Raw genomic sequence first — 23,734 nt, 5'->3', positions numbered from 1 at the left:
AATCACGCAATCATAGTCCAATACTGCATGGCCAAGGCAAATGTCTTGCTCGGGATCCACATCGGCCTCGCTCCGCGATGCAACAGACCAATACGTTACTTGCCATAAAGGCTTTGCAAGAGTCAATGTTTGAATGAGTTCCATCTGTCGATGGCGTCACTTTTCACAAACTGTGCCCCCCCAGCCCTGGCCCTGAGTCGTGAAGCATTCTACAATGGCACCTCCCACCGTTCTGGCTCCCAAGAGTCTGCTTGGCCGCCACCGGCTGCTGGCTCCAACCGCAGGGGTGTTTGTAAGCCCGATATGTCTAGGAACCATGAATTTCGGGAGTGTCATGAACGATTCGCTCGGCGAGTGCACCAAGGAAACGGCGTTTGAGATTCTCGACTACTTTTACGGGCAGGGTGGTAACTTCCTTGACACGTAAGTGGGAGTTCAATGTTCTGGATTCCAATACTAAGCTTCTATCTAGAGCGTCTAGTTACCAGGGAGAAGAGTCTGAAAAGTGGTTGGGCGAATGGCTGTCTAAAACCAGGCGACGCGACGAGTTCGTCCTGGCGACAAAGTACACTGGCAACTTCAAGTCCAGGTCGGAATCATCCCGGCAGCAATCCAACTTCGGTGGCAATGGTAGTAAGAGCTTGCACTTGTCCGTGGAAGCGAGTCTCAAGAAACTCCAGACCACGTACATCGACCTCCTGTACCTCCACTTCTGGGACATGACGACAGACATACCCGAGATCATGCAGTCTCTCAATCACCTTGTTTCTTCCGGCAAGGTCCTGTATCTAGGCATCTCGGATACGCCAGCTTGGATCGTGGTCAAGTGCAACGAATACGCGAGACAACATGGACTCAGACAATTCTCGGTATACCAGGGCCGGTGGTCTGCAGCTGATCGGGATTTTGAGCGAGACATAATCCCCATGTGTCGAGCTGAAGGGATGGGCTTGGCGCCATGGGGCACGCTTGGCCGTGGCCTGTTCAAGCCCAAGGACCAGATCAAAGTTGGTGGTCGGAACATGCCCTCGATGAACAACGGCCGCGAAAGCCTTGTCTCGGAGAAGCTGGAGCAGATTGCCAATGCCAAGGGGGTCCCGATCACCTCGGTTGCTCTAGCATACGTGTTACACAAATCGCCATTTGTCTTTCCCATCCTGGGCGGCCGGAAGCTCGACCACATCCGGGGCAACATCGAAGCTCTGGGTCTGCGTTTGACGAGCCAGGAGATTGAGGATATTGAAACCGCTTACCCATTTGATGTCGGCTTTCCGCACAACTTTCTGAGCGGAAACACAAATCGTGGGCCGAGAGGGCCTGGAGATATTCGCACTGCCAATGTGCGAGGACTGTTTGACTATGTCGAAGACATCCATCCTATTTTGCCTCCACTTGAAGAATGAGTGGCATTTTTAAATGGTTGTAGAATCATCTTCAGATAATTAACGATGGCTTCTGTTTCATGATTTGTGATTTGATGTCTTCTGATCGTGTTGCCTTCAACAAAGAGCCTCCATTAGCAAAGCAGTACATGAATGTCACACTTGTGCCTGGTATTGAGGCTATCTGTCAAGTTCGGCTCTGGTGAAAGGAATTTGTAAGCAGATTATGTGAGAAAACGGACCTTAAAACTACGCAAGAGCCTGTGGATGGGTCGGCATTGAAGATACTCCTAGCTCCTCGGTGCGCAGTTGGACACGGTGTTGATGGACAGGGTTAGCCTATGATTTGCCTCGGAAGCTCTTATAGAAGGTTAAAGGGCATAATATTGCTCTTTACCCATACGTCACGGTTGTAAGTGCGATGTTTCACGGGCAACTATACAGGGAACCTTGACATCGACCATCAACCGTAATTGCTATCAGCTCAAGCTACCAAAGAGGCCAACCACCTACGGCCAGCTATGCCAACTCTCGTGTATGTCACGGAGATCAATCCCAGCTGGATCTCTCTTCAAATACGACGTTATGTCAAAGTTGGGATCCGCCTCTCTGAGTGTCCGACCATTTCCGAAAAATGCAAACCTGTTTCCACTGCCCGAGACATACTCGTACTCAAAGTCCTCCCACCGGGGGTTCCGGCGGATAAAGCTCAGATGCGAGGCACTGCCCGGCCAAGCGCCGTGTATCCGCGCGCCGGGACGTCCACCGTTCGCCCATGAGCTGCAATTGCCAGTCATGACGGTCGTGGGGAAGTATGCATCGGCGTAGGATATGAAGTCATCTACAGCCTTGGCGGATGGCGCGATGGTCTTGATGCCTTCACTGGATACCTTGCGCAGGACTTTGGCGTAATATGTGATTTGGTTCTCAACGCTGTGGATAAAGGTACCGGCGATGCCGTTGGTGTGGACAGTTCCGATGAAGAGCAGGTTAGGGAACCCAGCACTCGCCATTCCGAGATATGTCTTTGGATATCCGATCTCGCCCTCCGGTTTCCATGCCGTCTTAAGATCCACGCCACGGGCACGGATGGAGAAGGGAGGGGCAAAGTCGATGTTGTGGCCGGTTGCACAGAAGATGGCATCCACTTCACGATGAACACCGTCCACTGTCTCAATACCGGTAGTAGTAAATCGGGAGATGGGAGTTTGAATGTACTCCAAGTTGTCCTCAGTGAGCGCTTCCAAGTATCCCGGACCAGGCGTCAATCGTCTGCAATGAGGCGAGAAGTCAGGTATCATCTTCTCGGCCAAGCCGGGCTCCTTCTCCAACCGTCGGTGCATGATGTCGATGAACCTCTGTCGATAATCGGCATTCTCCTTGGTACCTGCCTTAATAGCGTTGGCTCCTCTCCAATACCGGTCCTCTGCGTCCTTGCGGAATTGGAGGTAGGTGTCTGGGTTGTCAAAGGACCTGATCTGCTCTTCGGGGATGTATTCTGGCCCAAACTGGCGTTCACGGCCGCCCCATCCCGCGGCGATCCATGTCTTATTGCGTGCATAGTGGTCGATGTGCTTGGCGACTTTCTGAAGTTCAGGGACTAGTTGGATGCCACTGGCGCCATTGCCAATGACAGCGACCGTCTTTCCGGTGGGATCATAGGTCGGGTCCCAGTTGGAACTGTGTCGAAGATGACCCTCGTAATCCTTGATGCCAGGATAGTCAGGTAGCTTCCACTCATTGAAGCGACCAATTGCGGTGATGACAAAGTCAAAGTTTTCAACCGATGTGTGCTTTGAGTCCACGTCCTGCAAAGTGAGAGCCCAAGTTAACTGCACGTCATCCCATTGCGAAGTCTCGACATAGGTGCCCATGCGCAGGAACTGGGCGATGTCGTACTTTTTGGCCAAGTTCTTCCAGTACTCCAGAATCTCTGCTCCCTCAGCGAACTGCTCGGACCATTGTAGATTGGGGGAGAAGGTAGTCTGGTAGACATGCGATGGAATGTCGCATCGGACACCTGGGTATATGTTTTCAAGCCAGGTTCCGCCCTGTCAATAACAATGTCAGTACTTCTCACCCACGCTTAGAAATAAGTGAAAGAACAGAGTAGCTTACTTACCACCTCTTTACTCTTCTCAAAGATGGTCAGTTGTATGTTTGGCACCTTCAAAGGGAGTAGAATCCCAGAGAGGATGCCCGAAAGTCCAGCGCCAATCACAGCTACACGAAGGGGACGAAAGTCGTCAATACAACGGTCCTCGAGGGTGAGATCCGATACCGGATAGGATGCCACGGTTTCGAGGCGTGACGGCTGTTTGGGCTTCTGGTCCTCCGTACTGTGGCTGCCAGGGGCGACTGCACCGTTGGTCACAGTTCCGTTCACCGCGTCGGGTTGCACGCGAAGCTTTTCAAGCTTAGATGGCAGGTTCTCACTGTTGACTGAAGTCCTAGGTGTAGGGGACTTGCCCTCAGGCTGAGCATCTGAGATGACGGCCATAGCGTGTTATGACGACGGGGGTGGATGTTCCAAGGATGGTCTTCCGACAGGGCTTGCGCTAATCAACTGTATCGTCAAGAGGAAAGGTCATGGTTTTGATGTGTCTCCGAATACTCTGAAAACTCCAATTGAGCTATCGTGGCTCGGCTGGATGACGCGATGTTCGCATAGACGGCGGATGACGCCCGATGGGGACCGGTGAACGGGTTCCAGCCGGCCCCACACCCCCGGGGGCCGGCCTTTTCGGCTAGGTCACCCTGGTTAAAATGGATCTAGTCCCCACGCTTGCAATCCCATTGACCCCTGTCTGACCATCGGCGAGCTCCCCGACAGCCACCAATCCTTCCAATTAGTCTAGCCCCAGCTCGTCAAACAACAGAGATTTGCCGGACTTGCTGTATCTTACCTCTTGACGTGGCCGGGTGCCTTCCTCACCTCGGCTGCCATCTAACTAGGTATGAAGCATCAGGCTTGCGTGCACTTCTACTCGAAGCACGCCTTCTGATTGCTGAGGATGGCTCCCAATGCGTCAGAACCTTCTACAGCGGCGGACTTGCGTGAATTTCCAATGCGAGCACGCCTTCTGGCCCATGCCATGGATAGATGGCTTCGAATATGTCTAGATACGGTAGAAGAATAGTTCTATATGTGCCTCTCCAGGACCGCCTTCAAGCGTGAAAAGAAAAAAAAAAAGAAAAGAAAAGAAAAGACACAACAGTCCACGAGCCATCGTTAAAGATCACGCATTTCTCTCAAGCCCACGTTTTCGCCATGGCTATCAGGTGGTTTGCAGCCACAGACTCGCCGAAAGAGAGGAAGTTGATTGTCAAACTCGATCTTCTTATCGTACCATACGTCTTCCTCGCGTATTGGGTCAAGTATATCGACCAGTCCAACATTAGTATGACTACTCACCCGAAAACTATCTCTCGCAACTCCAGCATTCTAACTAGGTAACAGATAATGCGTACGTTTCGGGCATGAAGGAAGATCTCAATCTCAACGGCAATGAGCTCGTCCAGTTTCAGACCATGTACACGGTTGGAGCCGTCGTTGGCCAACTTCCTTTCATGTTCCTACTCACCCACGTTCCTCTCCAATGGTTGATTCCAGCCGTCGACGTCCTCTGGGGTCTCTTCACCCTTCTTCAATTTCGCGCGACGAGCGCTGGCGAAGTCATGGGGTACCGGTTTCTCGTTGGCTTCTTCGAGGCCGCGTTCTACCCATCGATCCAGTTCATGTTCGGATGCTGGTATCGAAAGGATGAGATCTCTCGCCGCGCGGGCATCTTCTACAACGGCACCACTTTGGGTGTTCTGACTGCCGGTTTGATCCAGGCTGGAACATCGGCACGTCTCCACGATGTGCACGGCTTGGCTGGCTGGCGGTGGATGTACATTATCTGTGCCATCATCACCATCCCGATCGGCATTCTTGGTGTCTTCGTTATCCCCGGCACCCCGGCTATGCCAAACCGGATAGTTTTGAGCCAGGCCGATATTGATCTCTCGACCTCACGACTAGAGGCTGCTGGGCACACAACATCCGAGAAGTTCCAGTGGAAATCAGTGGGACAGGTGGTCAGAAACCCAATCTTCTGGGCACTCCTGGTCATCTTGACCTTGTTCTGGAACTCAGGAGGAGCGCAAGCTAGCGGAGCCTATCTCTTGTGGCTCAGAAGCCTTGACCGCTACTCAATTCCTAGGATCAATGAGCTGGGAACGTTACAGCCCGTCTGTGGCATCTTCTTTGTTTTGGCGACTGCGTTCGCCTCTGATTTACTGGTTGGACCTGTTTGGGCCCTGACAGGTGGCCATATCTTCAACATCGTCGGTCTAGCCATCCTGGTTGTCTGGGATGTCCCGGAAGGAGCCAAATGGTTCGCTTTCATGACTAACTTTGCTGCTGCGTCAACCTCCACTGTCGTCTTTAGTTGGGTCAACCATGTTATGAGACATTCTCCGGCCCAGCGGTCCATCACACTCATCATCGGAGCTGCTTGGGCACAATCATCCACGGCCTGGGTCGGACTCCTCACTTACCCTACTGTGGAAGCTCCAAGGTACACCAAAGGCTTTTCCTTTGGCATCGGCATGTCGGTCGCCCTGATTCTCCTTTCGCACCCGCTCAGTTGGTGGATGGATTCGCGGGAGTAAGTCTGCCCACCATGGCCCGTTGGTTGGGCCTTTTATAGACGTCTGATGCTAATATGGATGCAGAAAACGCGGAATCGATGAAGGAAGCACTATCGAGTCTCTGGATCAGCCAAACGACGACTCCAGTGGCCCGGATGATACCATTCGCGCAGTTGCAGTGCAGAAGACCTAATCACCCGACAATAGATAGGCTCATGATTCACAGGGCTGGGGTTCACCCGCAGCCGGTCACAAATCGCGCTCTTAGGCATTTGTGTGATCGATGAAGGGATATGTTAGTCGGAGATATGGTATGGACGGAAGCAAGGCGCCCGATTTAGATTAGATAGACTAATAGCTTCATGTTGGCTTGGTGGATACTCTGTGTTCTTCGATACCTTGACTGTAGGTAACTCCTTCAACGAGCAAGGCAGTGTCAGAATCGTTGACCGGTTGCGAGCATATGGATTATGTTTTCACGCTGTCAAGCATTGATAACTGCGTTTTTTTGCCTTATTGCCGATATCTCTTTTTGGAAAAGTCACCATCAACAACAACAAAGAGTGCGAACGAGTCCAAATGATGAAGAATTCCATACATAGGTACCATAGAGGTGTCTCCCTGGCATTATCAAATCCAAAATGTCCCTACATCGCCAGGGCTTGGTCTATCAGGTCCATCAAACCTGCTCCTCCACCGCGTTTCGAAGCCCAGTACGGCTGCAGAGTCTCTATCCCTTTCGTAACACAAGATCTCCAATCCGGTGGGATCTGAACCTCTAGTGCGCCGGCCAGCTTTCCATCCCGTTGAGCTTTCTCCGCCGCAGTGAATCGGAGGCATGATCCGGTCAAGCTGCGAAGGTTGAACCAAGTCCCCTGGTGTAGGCTCTTGCTCGTGTTGATGATTTTCAAGTATGAGAATCGTAGGTTTTGAGAAGCCAGTTTGACAACTCTGCTTAGAAGCGATGCGTCATAACCTTGGAAATCTTCCAGGGAAAAGTCGGTGCATAACCGTAGCAAGGGCCGGTATGTCAACTCGAGGCTCGACAGGTACCGCTGCCTCAATACCATAATCATGGGATGATCTAGTTCGGAAAGAATCCAGTCCGTAGGCATATCGAATTGGAGCTGAGCAGGTAAGGACGAACGCCACTCGTCGATCTGCGCCTCGAATATCTCGGTGTGGCGTATCATTCGCACAACATCCGCCCGCTGGAGGTTGTCGAAGTCGTAAACATGGCATTCTAGGAGGTCATTTATGAGATGGCGTGCGGCAATTTCGGCGAGATAGTACAGCCAGCTACGCTCGCTGTCGATCAAGGGATCACCAAGTCTTGGATCGTCTAGGTCTGGAAGTGTTGGAAACGGACGAAGAACTTCACAATCCTGTAACACTGAGGGGGGAAGCGACAATTCGGGGTGCAGCTCGCTAAATCGAAATGGATAAGTATGAATCGAGAGCATAGGGGCCACCAAAAACGAATGGACATACCAGATAGATTTCCAAATTGTGAAGCATAGAGCATCTTGGACGCAGATCGGACCAAAGTGAGTTCGTTCAGGAGGCTTAGGCAACGGGCCACTTCATGCCTTGTCAGCAACGAACCCTGTTTGTCCCGAGTCATGAATATGCTTACTTGCGCATGACTGTGCAGAACCATGCGTTTCCAGCATGGCTAAAGTACTTCCAGGCTTGGAGCGGTTGTAGGTTGAGCATGTGCCATATCCTTCTTCCAGTTAGCTTCACACTATGACTTGACAACATTGATGCTTTCAGAGCAACGTTCTTACCCTGCAAGACACAGACATTGCACAGCCGTTATGTCATTCCGGTCAAGGACGAGTCCCAGGCGCTTGGATGCGACGTTCCAGTACCCAATGGCCAGGTTGGGGTTGCTACGATTTCGAGACTCATCTAGCTCAACTTCGCTGGACGCTTCAGGTGTTAGTGAAGTCTCCAATGGCTCGGTCATGGCGCCGATGGCACACACAAGCGCAACGAGGCAAGTTTCTGGTGACCAATCGAACTGGCTTTCTGCGACGCGAAGAATCAGATCGTGCAGTGTTGGAAGATGCAATATGGGGTTAAACAGGTGCACGCTATGGATATATCTCGATTCGAGGTCAGTCAGGAGCCTTATATCGGTGCTTGGCATTGAATGGTCTAGGGTGACTGGTAGATCGGCGTCGGGATATATGTCGCTCGCCACAATATGAGATTGGAAGATGCGCCATTGGATAATGTTTTCGATCTTTTGGGTCCAGCGTAGAGATGCCGCCGCTGGCCTAAGTCGTAGATTGCTACTTGGGTTGCCGGCTGAGGAGTTGATGTGACGACGGAGACTGGGCCAGTTGAAGGGGGTACACCCTCCCCATTGCTAATGGTTACTTCGGGACTGCCAGCCAGTAGTAGCTCGGTTGGAGGTTTCAAGACGATCTCCCGTAGCTCGTTGAGGGCTTGCAAGACCTCTCGCCCAAAGACATGGCAGCTGTCTATTGCTTAGCATGATCGCTCCTGGGCCAATGAGCTTGGTGAGACTGCCTACCAGGAGCTGGCTTCTGCCTCGTACACACAAGGCGCGCCGATCTTCAGACAGTAACCGCAGCTCGGCCGTTGATTGTCGCACTTTGTTTTCCGCGACCGACACTTTCGGCAGGCAACCGTTCCCCGGGTCCGGGGCGGTTGGCTGGTACCTGCGGGCAGCGGCGCAGCAGCAGGACGTGCATCTCGGACCTCATCCTCGGCCCCGCTCCGACTTGAATGTTGGTAATCATGATGCTGAATCTGTGAATCCCCTGATGACCAGGGGAGATGAATCGCGCAGGCTGACGGTTCGATGCGGGGGATCTTGTGGGGTCTCTGGTCTTCCAGGAGCAAATATCGAGATTCTCTTGAAGCATCCATCTTCAACGGCACCTCCGCGAGACAAGACAACAAGTGGGGGATTAGCCTTTCGTCGGAGCTCCGCGATGCTTATGCCTCTTATATCCTCCCGGCCTAGGTTCCCCACGTGGAGCCTCTACCGTTGGAAACAAGAAAGCGGGCCAATCAGCTTTGTTTGATCGCGGTTGCGTCAACTTGTTCCTGGCTTTGCTCATCGAAAATCTACGCTTCTGGCTGGGGCCCTCAGATTTCCAGATTGCCCCAGAAAACCGTTCTCATAGCTAAGATAGCTCCGTGTCTTGGTCTCCATCACGCCATCGAACCGAACCCAGATTGGGTTCTTCAGCCAAGACGCAATGACAGGGTCTTGGAGGCGTCATTACCAGATTGGTCGTGGTTACCAACAACCAATTGCGTGAGAGATTCACAAATGGAACTCGACACAAGAGATAACGTCCGGTCTATAAAGCACATGCTGCAATGGGGAGCAATGCAATCTACCGGGATACCAATCAAGTGGCAACCCTGAATACCCATTTTGTTATCACGAGGCATCAGAGACGTTGAACATGGCGACTCAAGACATCCCGGGGGCTGAAAAGCCACCCAAGAAGCAAATTCTACTCAATGCCTTTGATATGTCAACAGTCGGCCATCTCTCGGTTGGGCATTGGAAAGTGGGTGGAATCTTATTCAATGAAAAACGAAAGTGTACTAATAACTACACAGAACCCGGCCGATAGATCAGCAACAAAGCGTAAGTTGACTTACTGGGTCGAGCTGGCAAAGCTTCTGGAAAGAGGAGGGATTAGTGGCCTCTTCCTTGCGGATACGAACGGAGGATTCGACATTTATGGCGGAAGCGTTGAGGAAAGCATCAGAAAGGCCGTCCAGTGGCCGGTAACGGACCCATCTATCGTAAGCAGTGAACTTGTTCGAGTTGAAGTACAGTGTACTGACAGCACATTCTAGCCCATTACCGCCATGGCAGCGGTGACCAAGAATCTCACATTCGGCATCACGGCGTCAACCTCTTTCGAAACTCCATTTGTTCTGGCAAAGAGGTTTTCAACCTTGGATCACATGACGGATGGACGTATTGGCTGGAACATCGTCACATCGTGGAAGAAATCTGCATTCAACGCCATTGGCATTGATCCGATTGAGCATAACCAGCGATATGCACAGGCTGATGAGTATATGAGAACACTGTACAAGTGCGTTTTGCCTCCCTTTTCGCATCCAGATGACACATGAGCTTTTCTGACACGAGGCCGTTACAGGCTATGGGAAGGTTCGTGGGCTGATGACGCGCTGCAACCCGATCCAGCCACAGACATATATATCGATCCGTCCAAAGTCCGCCACATCAATCATCAGGGCAAGTATTACAAGTTATCCACACGCCACATCGTGGATCCTTCCCCTCAGCGAACCCCGTTCCTATTCCAGGCGGGCACGTCAGCTGAAGGTATCGATTTTGCAGCCACCCATGCGGAAGGCATCTTCGTGTCTTCGCCATCGCCCGAGCTGCTACGGATTCAGATCGAGAAGAACCGTAAGATTGCTACCGAGAAGGGACGCGACCCAAGTTCCTTAAAGTTCTACCTCTCCTTCACTCCTATTCTGGGCAAGACGGACCAAGAAGCTCAGGAGAAGTGTCAGGAGCTCCGGAAGTACGCGAGTCCCGTTGGCGGCTTGGCTCTTTTCAGCGGATGGACCCGTATCGACATGTCGAAATACTCACTTGATGAGGATATCAGCAAGATAGATTCTGATGAGGGCAGGAAGCTGTGCAACATGTTCAAACCCACTGCCGAGACACCCATCTGGACGCCTCGTCTCATCGGCATAAGAGCTGCCATGAGCCAAATCTCGCCGTCTGCTGTGGGGTCTCCATCAACTGTCGCGGACATAATGGAGAATTGGATCAATGTTGCTGATGTGGACGGTTTCAATCTCGGATATGTCACGTCGCCTGGTTCCTTTGAGGATGTCGTGGACTTGCTTGTTCCAGAGCTTCGGAGGCGTGGCATCTACTCGGTGGCAGTTGAGCCTGGGTTGACGGCACGGGAGAGGGTCTATGGAAAGGGCCAAGGTCGGTTGAGGGATGACCATATCGGGAGCAAGTACAAGTATGAGGTATACCAGGAGGAGGAGCCATTTGTTGCGCATGGTGAGCCATGAGGGCTAGACGGATGGGATCTGGCATCGGAACTTGATTCCCGTAGATAGACATTGATGAACATTTGAGATCCACAACGTGGATATGGCGTGCTCGAGGGGTTTTATACGAGCCACGCTCTTCGACCCATAGAGCAACTATATATACTTAAGACCTTGTCCTCTCCTTTCGATTTCACCCTGGTTCATAGACTACACCGCCAACAGGCAGCCTGAGTTCGTCGACTTTTCTGCGTGAAAATCATCAGTTCACGATTTTCTCGCCCTTACTCAACCTACTGGCATCAACATTGTCATTTTTCACCAGCTATAAAACGCGCACGCAGTCCATCAAAAAGCGAAAATGCCGGAATCGAAAATTATTTCCGACCAAAGCACCAAGGTCACCAAGGCTACAGCCACCTTTACCGGCCAGGTGTTTTCCAACATCATGCATCTCGACAAAAGCGCCGGTATTGCCAGCGTCACATTCACGCCGTGTGCTCGAACGCACTGGCATACTCACGTTGAGGGGCAAATGATCCATGTGCTCTCGGGTAGTGGATGGATTTGCGACAAGGGAGGCAAAGCCAGGCGGATCAGGGCTGGAGATACAATCTGGGCCTCTCCTGGGACGACTCATTGGCATGGGGCTGATGATGAGTCTGTTATGACCCATCTTGTCATGGTTACTGGCGAAACGAATTGGCATGAGCCCGTCACTGAGGAGGAGTATAAGATACGGGAAATATGAGACATCTGGTAGAATACAGTTCACATACCTAGTGATAACAGACAATATCACTACCTACTTAAATATCTGGTGGATGTAGTAGTGGCCCACTGCTAGCGGTCGGGGGTGAGTAAGCCCTCTTCGACGTCAAAGTGTGTACGCCTCCTCATGCGGTTTTAAACTGTAAAGTCGATGCAAACTCAATCACATATCTCATTATCAAATAGCCAGAAGTATCCTCTCGCTTAATGTTGCAGCCAGATTTTCAGCAAGCGGCCCGTGGCACTCCCGAAACGCGGTCCGAGTCTCGACCCTGTGGCTTTGACACGCCTAAGTGCCGCTTTATGCATATCAAGCTCAATCTGCTCTGCCGGCGCAACTAGCCGTTCAATAGCGTTGCCTAGTCAGCCTTATCGGCGAGTGAGACGGCCCCAAACAGTCACCCACCGGAGAGGCAACCCACATTGCGGCTGAATCTAGCCATCTGTCTTCACTCAAATCGCTTTCTGATTCGACGAGGCGGCAGTCAGCCGTTCCAGGCGGCGTAAGCGGTGTTGAGGGGACCTGCGCCACTCAGCGGCATTGGAATGCGAGTCCAACTTGCCTAGAACCTTTTTTTGAGACATATTCCCCGCTCGTATGATGCGCTGCATAATGGCCTTTGAATGATTGGTTCCTTGTCTTTGAACTGTGAAAAATGTGGGTTAAAAAGTTGGGTTTTCTCCAAGTTTCGCTGACGATGTGTTGCACCTTTGTTACGAGCCAAGATTACCAACGTCAGCCCTGTGACCGATGCACCCTTCTTGCATTCGGCTTACTCTGGGTGTTTACCATCAGCTTCTGAATGCAGTTTGCACCCACCTTTCTCCATAACCCCTCAACTTGACCATGAGTCTAGACCCCTCACATGCCGAGCAAGGCATCTATTGTCTCTAGTTGGACTGAAGTGCCGCCCCAATGCGACTTAACTGCGGCGTGGCTGGCTGGAACCAACCACTACCCTGTAAGCGTTGGTCCTTGGCCGCAGCATGTCTTTGAGTTGGGCGTTCAGCTGGAGTCAGCCTGCATACTATCTGTTGACCGAGCACATATGCAAGGGCCGCTACTGGCTGGTCGAGACCTGGGGTTTTCGTCATCTTTCAAGTATGGTTTAACCGTCCATAAGCCCCCTGAGATGGGGAAGCTGACTTGAGAGGAAATGTGGTTGTGAGATAGTATATAAAAGCGTGCGCTTCTCGTCCAATTGCTCCCTCCTCGAGCACATTTTTCTTAATTTTCACCCCCTCAACTTCTCATTCCCCTTCACCTTCATTTCCACCATGGTTCTAACTGGTGTTTCCCTTCCCCAGCTGCCGGTGACCGTGCCGGCAGCTCCCAAGCCTGATGCGATCCTTAAGCAGCCATCACTTGAGGAGCGCAAGAAGGATGCCAGCATTGGTGTCCAGGATGTTCCCTTTGCTGACATCGACCCCGGTGTATTCAACAGCGAGCTTGTGAAGCTCAAGATTTATGCGACGCCGGATCAAAAGAACTTGGCTCAAAAGCCAGAGTTGGGTGGAGGCAACATCGAGGAGGGCACCTACGCTGGCACGCAGGCTGCTCTCACACACGCTTACAGCCGCATTGAGCGAAGGTGAGTTTCATACGAGTGCATCATTGAGATCTTTGCTAATTGTATAGCTACGAGTCGTATTTCGACGTGTTGCAAGTCGAGCCAACTCTGCCTCGATACGTAGATCTCTCCCAGAAGAAGCAGATCTACAAGTACTCAGCCTACCCCAAAAACCCCGACGGCACAGATGCCCAGTATCCTCCCCATCTTCAAAGCATCCCATCTGCAGACCAAGTCTCTGAGCTCAAGATCTTCAATGCTCTTGGCCTTGTTGAGACTGGCTTGATGATCAAGCAGATCATCCCTGACACCTTTGCTGGTAAGACGGCTAGGTGGCTTCTCAGCTTGAAGAATGGAGATATCAGTGGTGCTCCTGATCAAGGCCCCAAGATCGAAGATTATGTCGAGTACAACAAGAAGCACCGCAAGTCTGGCACCGACATTGAACAGGGCGCAAACATTGGCCTTCTTCCTGACTGGTTTGGAGATCGTCGCTTTGCGGAGCAGTCTTTCACCGGCACCAACCCTACGACTATCGAGAAGGTGTCCAATGACCTGTTGACCGAGTTCATTGATACTGCCAAGCGCGATGGATGGGACTACTGGGCGAAGACTCTGCCCCAGATTGATCCCAAATCCCTCTTCATGCAAGATACTCGCTACTTCCGCAAGGCATTCGGAGCCAAGCCTGATGAAGAGCTCAAGCACAAGGAGCCAGCTTCTGACGACAACTGGGCCTGCTCGGCTGTGACCCTCTTCCAACTTCACGATGATGGCAAGCTCCATCCCATTGCCATTGTCTGCGACTACAAGGTCAGCATGAAGAACTCGGTCACCATCTTTAACCAACGCAAGTCTCCGGCCGATTCCTCCGACAAGGAGAAGAACGACTGGGCTTGGAGATACGCAAAGACATGCGCTCAAGTCTCGGACTGGATCCGCCATGAGGTTAGCGTCCACTTGACTCGCGCACACATGATTGAAGAGTCATTAATCGTGGCCACTCACCGGACTATTCCCATGGAGCACATTGTCTTCAAGATTCTCCAGCCACACTGGTACAAGACTCTTTCACTCAATGCGGCCGCGAGAACTACCCTTGTGCCCCAAGTCATCAAGGATCTTGTCGGTGTCAATCCAGACTACCTGTACCGCTTCGTGCGCTACGAATTTGAGAACTTCGACTATGTCAAGAGCTACATCCCCAACGACCTCACTAACCGTGGATTCCCCAACACTACCGAGGGTCTGGCAGACAAGAAGTACAAGAACTACGCCTACGCCAAGAACATGCTTTCAATGTGGAAGGCCATCCGCAAGTATGTCATGAGCATGCTCTTGATGTACTACGACAAGAACACAGCCGACAAGATGGTCAAGGAAGACAAGTACGTCCAGGACTGGTGCAAGGAGATCCAGACCAACGGTTGGATCAAGACCTTCCCCAACATTCAGACCCTAGATCAACTTTGTGATGCGCTCACAATGTCTATCCACATTGCAGCTCCGTTCCATACGGCTGTCAACTATCTCCAGAACTTCTATCAGGCCTTCGTGCTCTCCAAGCCACCGGCCTTGTGCAATGCTCTACCAAAGTCCCTTGCAGAGCTGAAGACCTACACGGAGAAGAGCCTCGTGGATGCTCTACCCATCGGCCGTCAGAGGGAGTGGCTGCTGGCAGTTCAAGTTCCCTGGCTCCTCAGTTTCAAGGTGCCCAGTGACCGCAGTCTGGTTAGCTTTGCCCAGTCTCAGTGGCGAGCACAGGTTGGAAATAGCCCAGAGGCTCAGGCGGTTCGCAACATCAGCGAGATGTTTTACCTCGACTTGAAGAAGCTTGATGTCGAGTTCCTTGTTACCAGCAAGGGAATGGATGAGGGCAGCATTCCTTACATGGTGATGGACCCTGACAACACGGCCGTGTCCATTCTTATTTGAGCATCACTGGTGGATCAAGTTCTAATTGTCTGGAAAGTTGTGTATAATACATAGTTAATTGAAGGAGTTTGGATACCCCATTGGGGAGAATGTAACGCAACTAAAGGTTGCCTACTCGATCAACGCCCACAGTCTCTTGCTGATCTGGCCTCTGACGGGCGGTGGCCTCTCTGCAGCGAGCACCTCATCCATTCCTTCATACATATCAATGTCCTCTGGCTTTCTGACCCATTCATCGTCCCAGTAGTAAAGGCGGTGACCGAAATAGATGACCAAAAAGGCCGGGATGCCGATATACGCCGTGAGAAACGTTGCAACAGACCATTCAGAGGGGAAAAACACAGTAAAGCCATTGATCAACAGCAAAATGACAGAACCAGCAGAGCCAAAGTACATGCCCCAAGGTTGCAGTCGGGAACGGTACGGAGACTCCAGTTTGTGATGCACGATCGCCTTGCGATACCTGGCGTAGATGATACCACAACAGATCCAGCTGACGTAACCAGACGTGTTTGTGATGTTGATCAACCAGTTGAAGACAGTAAGACTGCTACTGGAAAGAGACAGGTAGGCTAGACCACCAAGGCAGGCCGTGATGGCAACCGAAAAGTAGGGAAGACCGTAACTGTTGCATCTTTTGAAGATTGCAGGAGCGTTGCCTGCCTTGGCCAGGGAGTAGAGGTTCCGTGACGCAGAGTAGAGGAAAGCATTTCCGGCAGTGATGGCCGAAAGAAGAATCATGGCATTGACGATACTGTCGAGTACAGGAATCCCGGCGTTGCGGATGGCAATAACAAAGGGGGAGCTTGCTGTTCCGGACGAAGAGAGCGCGGGGTCGTTAGACATGCAGACAACGCCGATTCCCAAGACACTAGGCATGAAGAGAACAATCAGACGCCAGACGTAGCGTCGAGCTGCTCGGGGCAAGTTGTAACGCGGTGACTGCATCTCGCCCGCAGTGACGATGAGTTGCTCGGGCGCCAGGACGAAGGCGAATGAGGCCAGTACAAAGGACTGAAGAAGAGCGACAAGACGTCCTGCATCTCCTTTCACAATGTGAGTATTGACAGGCCCAGGATTCTTCCAGTATCGAAAGTAGAGGGGATCGTGGTTCGGCCCTCCTCCAAAGAATAGAACGATTGAGAGGAAGATCAAGCCAAGGATAAGGATGATCTTCATCCCAGCGCTCCAGAACTCGCATTCGCCAAACACCCTTACGGGAAAGAAGTTTAGAAGGACGATGACGGCGTAGATGACGGTGATCCAAACGGCGGGACTGACAGCAGGGCCCCAGAAGTCGATGAGAAGGGTCGAAGCGACAAACTCGTATGGGATTAGGATACCTAGGGAGTACCAGTATAGATACCCCATTGCGAACCCCATACTGCGCGAGACGTACTTGTGACCGTAGTAGGCCATGGTACCGCCGGGCACAGGGAGGTATGTCGCAACCTCTGCGATGCCCGTGACGATGCAGTACACAAGCACGGACAAGACGCCGTAAGAGATGAGCAGGAAGAGAGGCCCGCCCACACGGAGGACTTGTGCAGTTCCAAGGAACAGAGAAGTACCAATGGCACCTCCAATTGCAATCATCTGAGAGTGTCGGGGCTTGAAGCCTCGATGTGTTTCTTCGTTCGTGTCTGAGGACGTGGTGCCATTGTGTAGGCTCTGGGTTTCGCCGACTTGGGTTTCGAGCTTTCCAGAATCATCGGCTCTGGCTTTCGAAGCGCCAACGTCAGGATCTGGGAGGATTTCTTGTTTCATTCTGATGGTTATGCAATGATGACTTTGATGGTAAAGGAGGTTGAGGAGAAGCGTGATGCGAGGGCAGAACTAACCTGTGGGAAGGTGAAGCCTCTTATACTTCACCTCATCTCTTATTCCGAGAGGTCTTGGGCACCTATATCTCCAAGTTAAAGTCCATACTCTCACGGCAACGCCATCAGAACTTCTGCTAACCTACCCTTGCCCTTCCCCGGACAAGCCTGATAACGAACATGATCCGGCCGGACGTGAATATGAGCCGGGGTTTGTGAATGCGGGGTAAGTGGAGAGACTAAAGAGATATCAGTTATCGATTCATGAAAGCGACTTTCATACTAATTGACTTGGGTCTTTACCCTTGCCGCTAGCGGCGCCAACGGCGGTGTTTATATCATGGACAAGATCTCGACCCCGATCATCTCGGAGGCGGTTCGGAGTCTGTTTTTCAAGCACCATCTTTTCTTCGATAACTTTAAAGCCAGCCTGGGGTATCCAAACAGACCTCAGCTCATCTTCAAACGCAATCATCACTCCCCTGGTGCGAGAACCCCTGACAGACATCGCCCATCATGGCTCACCCCTTCGTATCCGACTCGCACATTCTTCATCGTGCCATGTCGCACCGCCCAGAGAGGGTAATTTCAGCTTCTGGCGTCTCCCTCTTCCTCGAAGATGGTCGCGAGATCCTGGATGCCTCAGCCGGGCCTTCCGTCTCTTGCCTCGGGTTCGGCAGGCCTGAGATTGCGGAAGCTGTGAGCAACCAGATGAACCAGCTCTCTTATCTCTACTCGGGAGCACGGTTCACCTGTGATGCCACGGAAGAACTCGCTTCGCTGCTTCTACAGGGACGGCCTGGGGGACTTTCCAAGGCTATCTTTGTTAACTCTGGCAGCGAGGCTACTGACGCTGCCATCAAACTGGCGACGCAATACTGGCACGAAAGGGGTATGCCCCAGAAGTGCCACTTTATTGCGCGAAAGCAGAGCTACCACGGAAACACGATAGGCGCACTTTGTGTCTCGGGCCATGACTCGCGTCGAGCCATGTATCGCGACTGGTTGTCGTCCAACGTCAGCTTCGTGGACCCTTGCTTCTCTTATCGGCTCAAGGGCCACAAAGAGACCAACGGCGAGTATGTCAATCGCCTGGCAGACCAGCTAGAGGCTGAGATTCTTCGAGTCGGCCCTGAGAACGTCGCTGCGTTTGTGGCTGAGACAGTTAGCGGGACAACTTTGGGTTGTCTCCCCGCCGCGCCTGGGTACTTCAGGGCAGTTCGAGACATCTGCGACAAGTACGATGTTCTTCTCATTTTGGACGAGGTTGGTTACCGATCTCCCTCCGTGAGACCCCAGCTAACTCCTTCAGATCATGTGTGGAATGGGCAAGACTGGCACCATGCACGCCTGGGAACAGGAAAATATCTCGGGCCCTGACATTCAGACTATCGGCAAGGCGTTGGGTGGAGGGTACATCCCCCTGTCCGGGGTACTACTCCGCAGCAAGATCTTTGATGCCCTTGCCGATGGATCAGGGCTTTTGGCCCACGGCCACACGTTCCAGGTATGCTTAGCACCAATAAAAACACCAAGAGAGCCATTAAGCTAATTATTCACTTTTTCTAGGCGCATCCGGTAGCTTGCGCCGCAGCGCTCGAGGTTCAGCGCATCATCCGCGATGAAGACCTACTCGGCAACGTGGCACGAATGGGCCAAGTCCTCGAGCGACTCTTGAAAGAGGAGATTGGTCCACTAGAGTATGTAGGTGACATCCGGGGCCGAGGTCTCTTCTGGGCGGTCGAGTTTGTGCAGGACCGATCTGCCAAGACCCCTTTTCCCTCGGGCCTAAGACTTTGCCACCAGATTGTGGACAAGGCGCTTGACCTGGGCTTGAACATTCTGGGGAACCTTGGTACAACAGGGGAGGTTCATGTTGACCATGTTATCATGGCTCCGCCGTATGTGGTGACAGAGTCCGAGCTTAGGCGCATGGTTGGGATTCTAAGGGAGGCGATTGAGGCTGTTACTCGTCAAGTCTGCCACACGGAGTCCGCGAGACTCTGATGCATTCTAGAATCCCCCAAGATAGTTAAACTGTTGCGGGTGAATAAAATTTCCATCATTGTGATTAAAATTCTTTGTCCTTCGTCATATTGCGCCCCTAGCCACAAGATCTGGAAGAGCTGGAGGTAACCAAGGTGCCCTATCATGTTGAACATGACAACCTTTTGCAATGAGGGCTTTCATCCCGGGTCGTGACACCGAGATAAACACTAATTGGTCCAAATCAGACCAGCTTGTCCGCCCTGACGTTAGAATCTCTTGGCTAGGAGGAGTCAAACTTCTGCTATACCATCTTGGGATTGCCCCACCCCGCCGATAGCGCCGTGCATGAAGGGTGTCCCCGTGACTCGAGACTTCATCTCATCCTTGCTGGCCTCCCTCTATCGACTCTGTTCTTTATCCCGCCCATAGCGCCCAGATGAAAGCACCCTGCAGTCGTACAGAGACCTCAAACGATCAATGGAGAACCTAAGAACCGCCCCTCTCGCAGGGTCATCGAGGAGAGCAGGCTATACCCGGCAGAGGCGCGGATGCCTGACTTGCCGTCAAAGGTGTGTGGATGCCATCATTGGGTCTCTTACCCGGCATCGCTATCATCACAGAGCTCTTCTGACGCTAATGCACTACAGAAAGAAGAAGTGTGATCAGATCTACCCTGTTTGCAGCCACTGCTCGCGGCTCAACCTGGTCTGCAAGCGTGAACCACCTCGCCCCCTGAAGTCATCGCCTTCGCCATCGGACACGGCGGCCATAGCCGACTCCGCCATAACAAGAACTCCTAGGATAGATCTGCAGCTCCGGGGTATAACACACTTGTGTCAGCCTTTGGGCCTGCCGCTCTCGGAGTCGGGCGATGCAGAGGATGAGGACCTGGTTGGGAGTAGACGAGCCATGTTACGATACTACACGGCAACTTTTGCATTCCTACTCACTACTAATCTGGAGAACAACTGTTTCCTATCTGGCATGTTCCCTCCAACATCCATTAGCCTTGTAACTAGCTAACTTATCCACAAAGTCATTCTTCCTATGGCGTTTGAATGCCCACCCCTCATGTATGCAGTGTCAGCATGGGCCTCATCGCATCTGGCCTTGCGTGATGACAAGTTCAAGCCCTTGTCTCTGCGCCATCGCGGGTATGCTCTAGCACGTCTCCAAGAGTCGGTTCAACAGAGCCAGCTCTCGACAGAAATGTGTCTCGCAGTCACAATGGTCCTCTGCTCTATGGAGTCAATATCCGAAGCTACTGATAGCTGGTACCCCCATCTCACAGGTGCAGCTGCGGCTCTAGCCGAGGGGCCAAACTCGGCGTGTGACCCAAAGCAGGCCGTGCAGGTCACGTTTGAGGGGAGATGGCTACTTCGCAATTTTGCGTACCACGATGTCATGATGAGTGTCTCGATGGATCGCCCACCCTTGATCAAAGACTTCTATTGGGCGGCAGCGGATGAATCTCTACCGGATCCGTACTTTGGATTCGCGTCACGTCTGCTGTTTCTTGTGTCTGAGACCAGCATCCTCAATGCTGACTTTGCAGATGCGAATGCTCTTTTGCAAGCTGGCCAAACCATCACCCATGGTGATCGGTCAATTCGGGCTCGGAATATTGAGGATGAGCTTCAACGCTGGGTGTGTCCTTCGAATGAGCGCGGCTCACCACTAGCGCTACTGGGCGAGGCTTACCGTAACGCCGCACTCATTCATCTATACCGAACCCTCAGGCGCCATGTAAGCGGCTATACTGTTGTGCTACAGGCCAAGATAAAGGCATGTGTTGAAGCCATCGTCAAGCTCAGCCGGGAAGTCTCGGAAGGATGCCTGGTGGAGTGCACACTACTGTTTCCCCTCTTCATGGCTGGAGGAGAAGCCCACGAGATGTCCGAGATTGAGGCTATTCGGGAAAAACTCGGTGACATGATTAGGTGGCGAAAATTCCGCAATGTTGAGGCTTGTCTTGAAATACTTGATGAAGTTTGGCGTCGGAGGGCGGATGGTTCGCGGAGGAGTGACCAGGGCCATGTGGATTGGGCAGACATTGTCAAACACAGAGGGTGGAACTTGTCAATATCGTAATATGAATACAATGGTTGTTATTGGTCAATTCAAGAAGCTATTGGTAGTTCGTCAGGTCTAAGACTTGCCCCCTCCGGGCCCTCTCCCGACCTCGGGCCGCTGTTGGCGCCCAGTTACCCCATGATTGGGGAATGACTCGATCCGCGGAGTACTACGAAAAAGTGCCTTCGAAGGAAGGTGACGAATGATGGCAAGAATTTGCTCAAATTCTATTTTATAAACCACGAGCTGGCCTCATTGGAACTGCTACTATGACAGAACTGCAACACGCCTACCGCCTACCACCTAAGCCCGGACACTTCTTCTCAACCACAACCCCAATTCACCATGGCAAACGAAAACACCTCCAAGCCGGAAGAGCTCAAAGAGCGTGCTGATCAGGCTGCCATCCCTTATCGCGGGCCACGTCTACCCGCTGTACCTGACGATCTCGTTGTCCCGGGCATTTTCGACATTGAATGCGACGAACGTCTTTGGGTTCCTCAAGCCCCAGACGTCTGGTTCCGGCCACTTCTATTTAGTGTCTCGGGCGGTTACTTTGTCAACATCCTTCGTGTGAGACGATCCGGCATTCTATCCCGCCACCGCCACGCGGGTGCGGTACACGCCACCGTTCTCAAGGGACGCTGGCATTATCTCGAGCATCCTTGGTGGGCTACGGAGGGTGGCTACGCGTACGAGCCTCCCGGAGATATCCATACGCTTGAAGTGCCGGAAGATGTGAAGGAGATGGTGACCTTATTCCATGTTACGGGCGCTTACATCTATGTGGACCCTGATGGCAACCCTGTGGGAGTGGAGGATGTGTTCAGCAAGTTGGATAAAGCGAGGAAGCATTATGAAGCTGTTGGACTTGGGGCGAGCTTTGCGGACCAGTTTGTGAGATAGAAGAAATTGTAATCAAAGAACTCCACCCAATGAATTGCACTTGTTTTCGACAGCATATAGCGCAGTACTTGTAAATGTGCCTTGAGTTCAAGCTTCTGAGAATCATCTGTTATCCAACCGCTTTTTCTAACATGTCCCTCCATCGAGCCCAGGAACACCACCACAGTTTTCGGCCGAATACCCATTCATGCGTCCTTGTTTGAAGTTGTTCCAAGCTTCGAAATGTCTTGGCATCCCTCTGTTTCTCGATATCCGAATGAGAGAACCAGGTTCCATGCAACCCGTAAGGCACGCGTTGTGGGAGCGTAATTTTTGCAACGACATCCCGCATGCTCTTTGCATCCAAGATCCAGAGCTCGGACACGGCTGATTGAGGGCATTCGCCAGACATGGTCAACTGAGACTCATCGAAAACATAGAAGAGGAGATATCCAGCGTCTTCCTCATTCGATGGTGACCTAGGAATGAACCGTGGCTCTTGGGCAAAGTGATTTCTGGAAAGACGAAAGCATTGTATAGGATCATCCTTGTTGTCCTCGTCGAGTATTTCGTTGACTGTTCGCTCATCTACACACCCTGTGATAGACGCGATATGCATGTCCTTTCCTTTCTGAATGAGTGTCCTGGTGTCAACCTTGGCTATAACATCAATCTTGACGGCTTTTCCAAGGGCGACACCAAAGCAGGATGATGATGTAGTGCAACCGTATACGTAGCGAGCTTGTTGCATTTCGCAGTCTGGACGAACAGAGGGAAATTCGAAGGGTATTGCCGACAGGGCCCACTCATGGGAAACTTGATTCTTTTCTGTTGTGGATAGGTCAAACTCGTAGTAATACAGGCGGCATTGGTCGTTGTCTTCGAATGCGCAGGCTGAGGAGTAATTAGGGGCATGCGGTGTTGAGGCGGATGGCTCGAGAACTGGACCTTTCTCATAATGACACGTTGTTTTCCTCGGTGATCTGTAACGGGTTTTCCTAGTCAAGGGAGTCTTCTCGAGCTCGATATGCTTGGTGTTGCTCGAGACATTTGGAGGGGCAATATTACCAGCGCTGTAGATGAGGGTGGCCGAAGTCATCCGACACGCTAAGAGGTTAACAGACACAACTTTTCCTTCCGCGGTTGTATCCCACGCATTAGCCGTATGGAAGATACAGCAGGCCGGGCTGGTGAACCATCGTACATCATGTGGCTTATGGCGAGGAAAGACGCCGAACCGAGAGGGTTTTGATGGGTCGTAGGATACCACTTCCCTATTCCTCAGTAAGTTTAGAGGATCTAGTGATAGTGGTAGGTCCATAACGATGGTTTGCGTATGTGAAGCCCCAAAGTCGTGCATCATCCTCGCTCCAGATACTCCGGCCACCGGCTCATTGATGAGTTTGAGTTTCCGAGTGTTGTTGTTTTCCGAGAGGTTACTTGGAATCACCGAGTAGTGAACAAAAGGAGGGAGAAATGTGTTGTGATAGAGTAGCATTTCGCCCGTCCCGTTATCCACCTTTGGATGTCCGGTCGTCCATTCCTTCAAAAAGCTCAAGGCACCGTTGCCTCCGAACTGCTTGGCTTCTAACTGGGACTTAGAGTCTTCTGGCTCGCCTTCGGC

The 23,734-nt window shown here is 52.0% G+C and overlaps 11 protein-coding genes across 11 annotated transcripts; 8 read left to right on the top strand and 3 right to left on the bottom strand.

The window, feature by feature from the left end:
- Positions 1-214: 214 nt before the first annotated feature.
- On the top strand, positions 215-1,403 carry LRP88_01822 (uncharacterized protein; the record flags this gene model as incomplete). Its single annotated transcript, XM_083238495.1, has 4 exons — positions 215-288; positions 404-423; positions 475-551; positions 609-1,403. 4 exons carry the CDS (start codon positions 215-217, stop codon positions 1,401-1,403), a joined length of 966 nt encoding a protein of 321 aa, XP_083105603.1.
- Positions 1,404-1,891: 488 nt separating this feature from the next.
- Positions 1,892-3,882, bottom strand: LRP88_01821 (flavin-containing monooxygenase; the record flags this gene model as incomplete). The annotated part of the gene is made up of 2 exons (XM_083238494.1): positions 1,892-3,433; positions 3,505-3,882. The coding sequence occupies 2 exons, from the start codon at positions 3,880-3,882 to the stop codon at positions 1,892-1,894; spliced, it is 1,920 nt and encodes a 639-aa protein (XP_083105602.1).
- Positions 3,883-4,653: 771 nt separating this feature from the next.
- Positions 4,654-6,038, top strand: LRP88_01820 (uncharacterized protein; the record flags this gene model as incomplete). The annotated part of the gene is made up of 2 exons (XM_083238493.1): positions 4,654-4,783; positions 4,843-6,038. 2 exons carry the CDS (start codon positions 4,654-4,656, stop codon positions 6,036-6,038), a joined length of 1,326 nt encoding a protein of 441 aa, XP_083105601.1.
- A 626-nt stretch (positions 6,039-6,664) lies between these two features.
- Positions 6,665-7,989, bottom strand: LRP88_01819 (fungal specific transcription factor domain-containing protein; the record flags this gene model as incomplete). The annotated part of the gene is made up of 4 exons (XM_083238492.1): positions 6,665-7,445; positions 7,509-7,598; positions 7,654-7,743; positions 7,808-7,989. 4 exons carry the CDS (start codon positions 7,987-7,989, stop codon positions 6,665-6,667), a joined length of 1,143 nt encoding a protein of 380 aa, XP_083105600.1.
- Positions 7,990-9,469: 1,480 nt separating this feature from the next.
- On the top strand, positions 9,470-11,087 carry LRP88_01818 (uncharacterized protein; the record flags this gene model as incomplete). The annotated part of the gene is made up of 4 exons (XM_083238491.1): positions 9,470-9,577; positions 9,630-9,818; positions 9,873-10,117; positions 10,184-11,087. The coding sequence occupies 4 exons, from the start codon at positions 9,470-9,472 to the stop codon at positions 11,085-11,087; spliced, it is 1,446 nt and encodes a 481-aa protein (XP_083105599.1).
- Positions 11,088-11,427: 340 nt separating this feature from the next.
- On the top strand, positions 11,428-11,817 carry LRP88_01817 (cupin domain-containing protein; the record flags this gene model as incomplete). Its single annotated transcript, XM_083238490.1, has 1 exon — positions 11,428-11,817. The coding sequence occupies one exon, from the start codon at positions 11,428-11,430 to the stop codon at positions 11,815-11,817; it is 390 nt and encodes a 129-aa protein (XP_083105598.1).
- A 1,298-nt stretch (positions 11,818-13,115) lies between these two features.
- On the top strand, positions 13,116-15,343 carry LRP88_01816 (uncharacterized protein; the record flags this gene model as incomplete). The annotated part of the gene is made up of 2 exons (XM_083238489.1): positions 13,116-13,429; positions 13,477-15,343. 2 exons carry the CDS (start codon positions 13,116-13,118, stop codon positions 15,341-15,343), a joined length of 2,181 nt encoding a protein of 726 aa, XP_083105597.1.
- A 111-nt stretch (positions 15,344-15,454) lies between these two features.
- LRP88_01815 (amino acid permease/ SLC12A domain-containing protein) lies at positions 15,455-17,110 on the bottom strand (the record flags this gene model as incomplete). The annotated part of the gene is made up of 1 exon (XM_083238488.1): positions 15,455-17,110. One exon carries the CDS (start codon positions 17,108-17,110, stop codon positions 15,455-15,457), a length of 1,656 nt encoding a protein of 551 aa, XP_083105596.1.
- A 569-nt stretch (positions 17,111-17,679) lies between these two features.
- LRP88_01814 (uncharacterized protein) lies at positions 17,680-19,170 on the top strand (the record flags this gene model as incomplete). Its single annotated transcript, XM_083238487.1, has 3 exons — positions 17,680-18,288; positions 18,476-18,670; positions 18,733-19,170. 3 exons carry the CDS (start codon positions 17,680-17,682, stop codon positions 19,168-19,170), a joined length of 1,242 nt encoding a protein of 413 aa, XP_083105595.1.
- Positions 19,171-19,629: 459 nt separating this feature from the next.
- On the top strand, positions 19,630-21,243 carry LRP88_01813 (Zn(II)2Cys6 transcription factor; the record flags this gene model as incomplete). The annotated part of the gene is made up of 4 exons (XM_083238486.1): positions 19,630-19,721; positions 19,800-20,134; positions 20,234-20,799; positions 20,926-21,243. The coding sequence occupies 4 exons, from the start codon at positions 19,630-19,632 to the stop codon at positions 21,241-21,243; spliced, it is 1,311 nt and encodes a 436-aa protein (XP_083105594.1).
- Positions 21,244-21,570: 327 nt separating this feature from the next.
- Positions 21,571-22,131, top strand: LRP88_01812 (RmlC-like cupin domain-containing protein; the record flags this gene model as incomplete). Its single annotated transcript, XM_083238485.1, has 1 exon — positions 21,571-22,131. The coding sequence occupies one exon, from the start codon at positions 21,571-21,573 to the stop codon at positions 22,129-22,131; it is 561 nt and encodes a 186-aa protein (XP_083105593.1).
- Positions 22,132-23,734: the final 1,603 nt, after the last annotated feature.

This window comes from Fusarium phalaenopsidis (genome assembly GCF_050370095.1).
Source record: "Fusarium phalaenopsidis strain FUZ10S chromosome Unknown contig_32282, whole genome shotgun sequence".
Taxonomy (NCBI): domain Eukaryota; kingdom Fungi; phylum Ascomycota; class Sordariomycetes; order Hypocreales; family Nectriaceae; genus Fusarium; species Fusarium phalaenopsidis.
The sequence above is the reverse complement of the archived record's forward strand: the minus strand, read 5'-3'. Positions and strand labels throughout refer to the sequence as shown.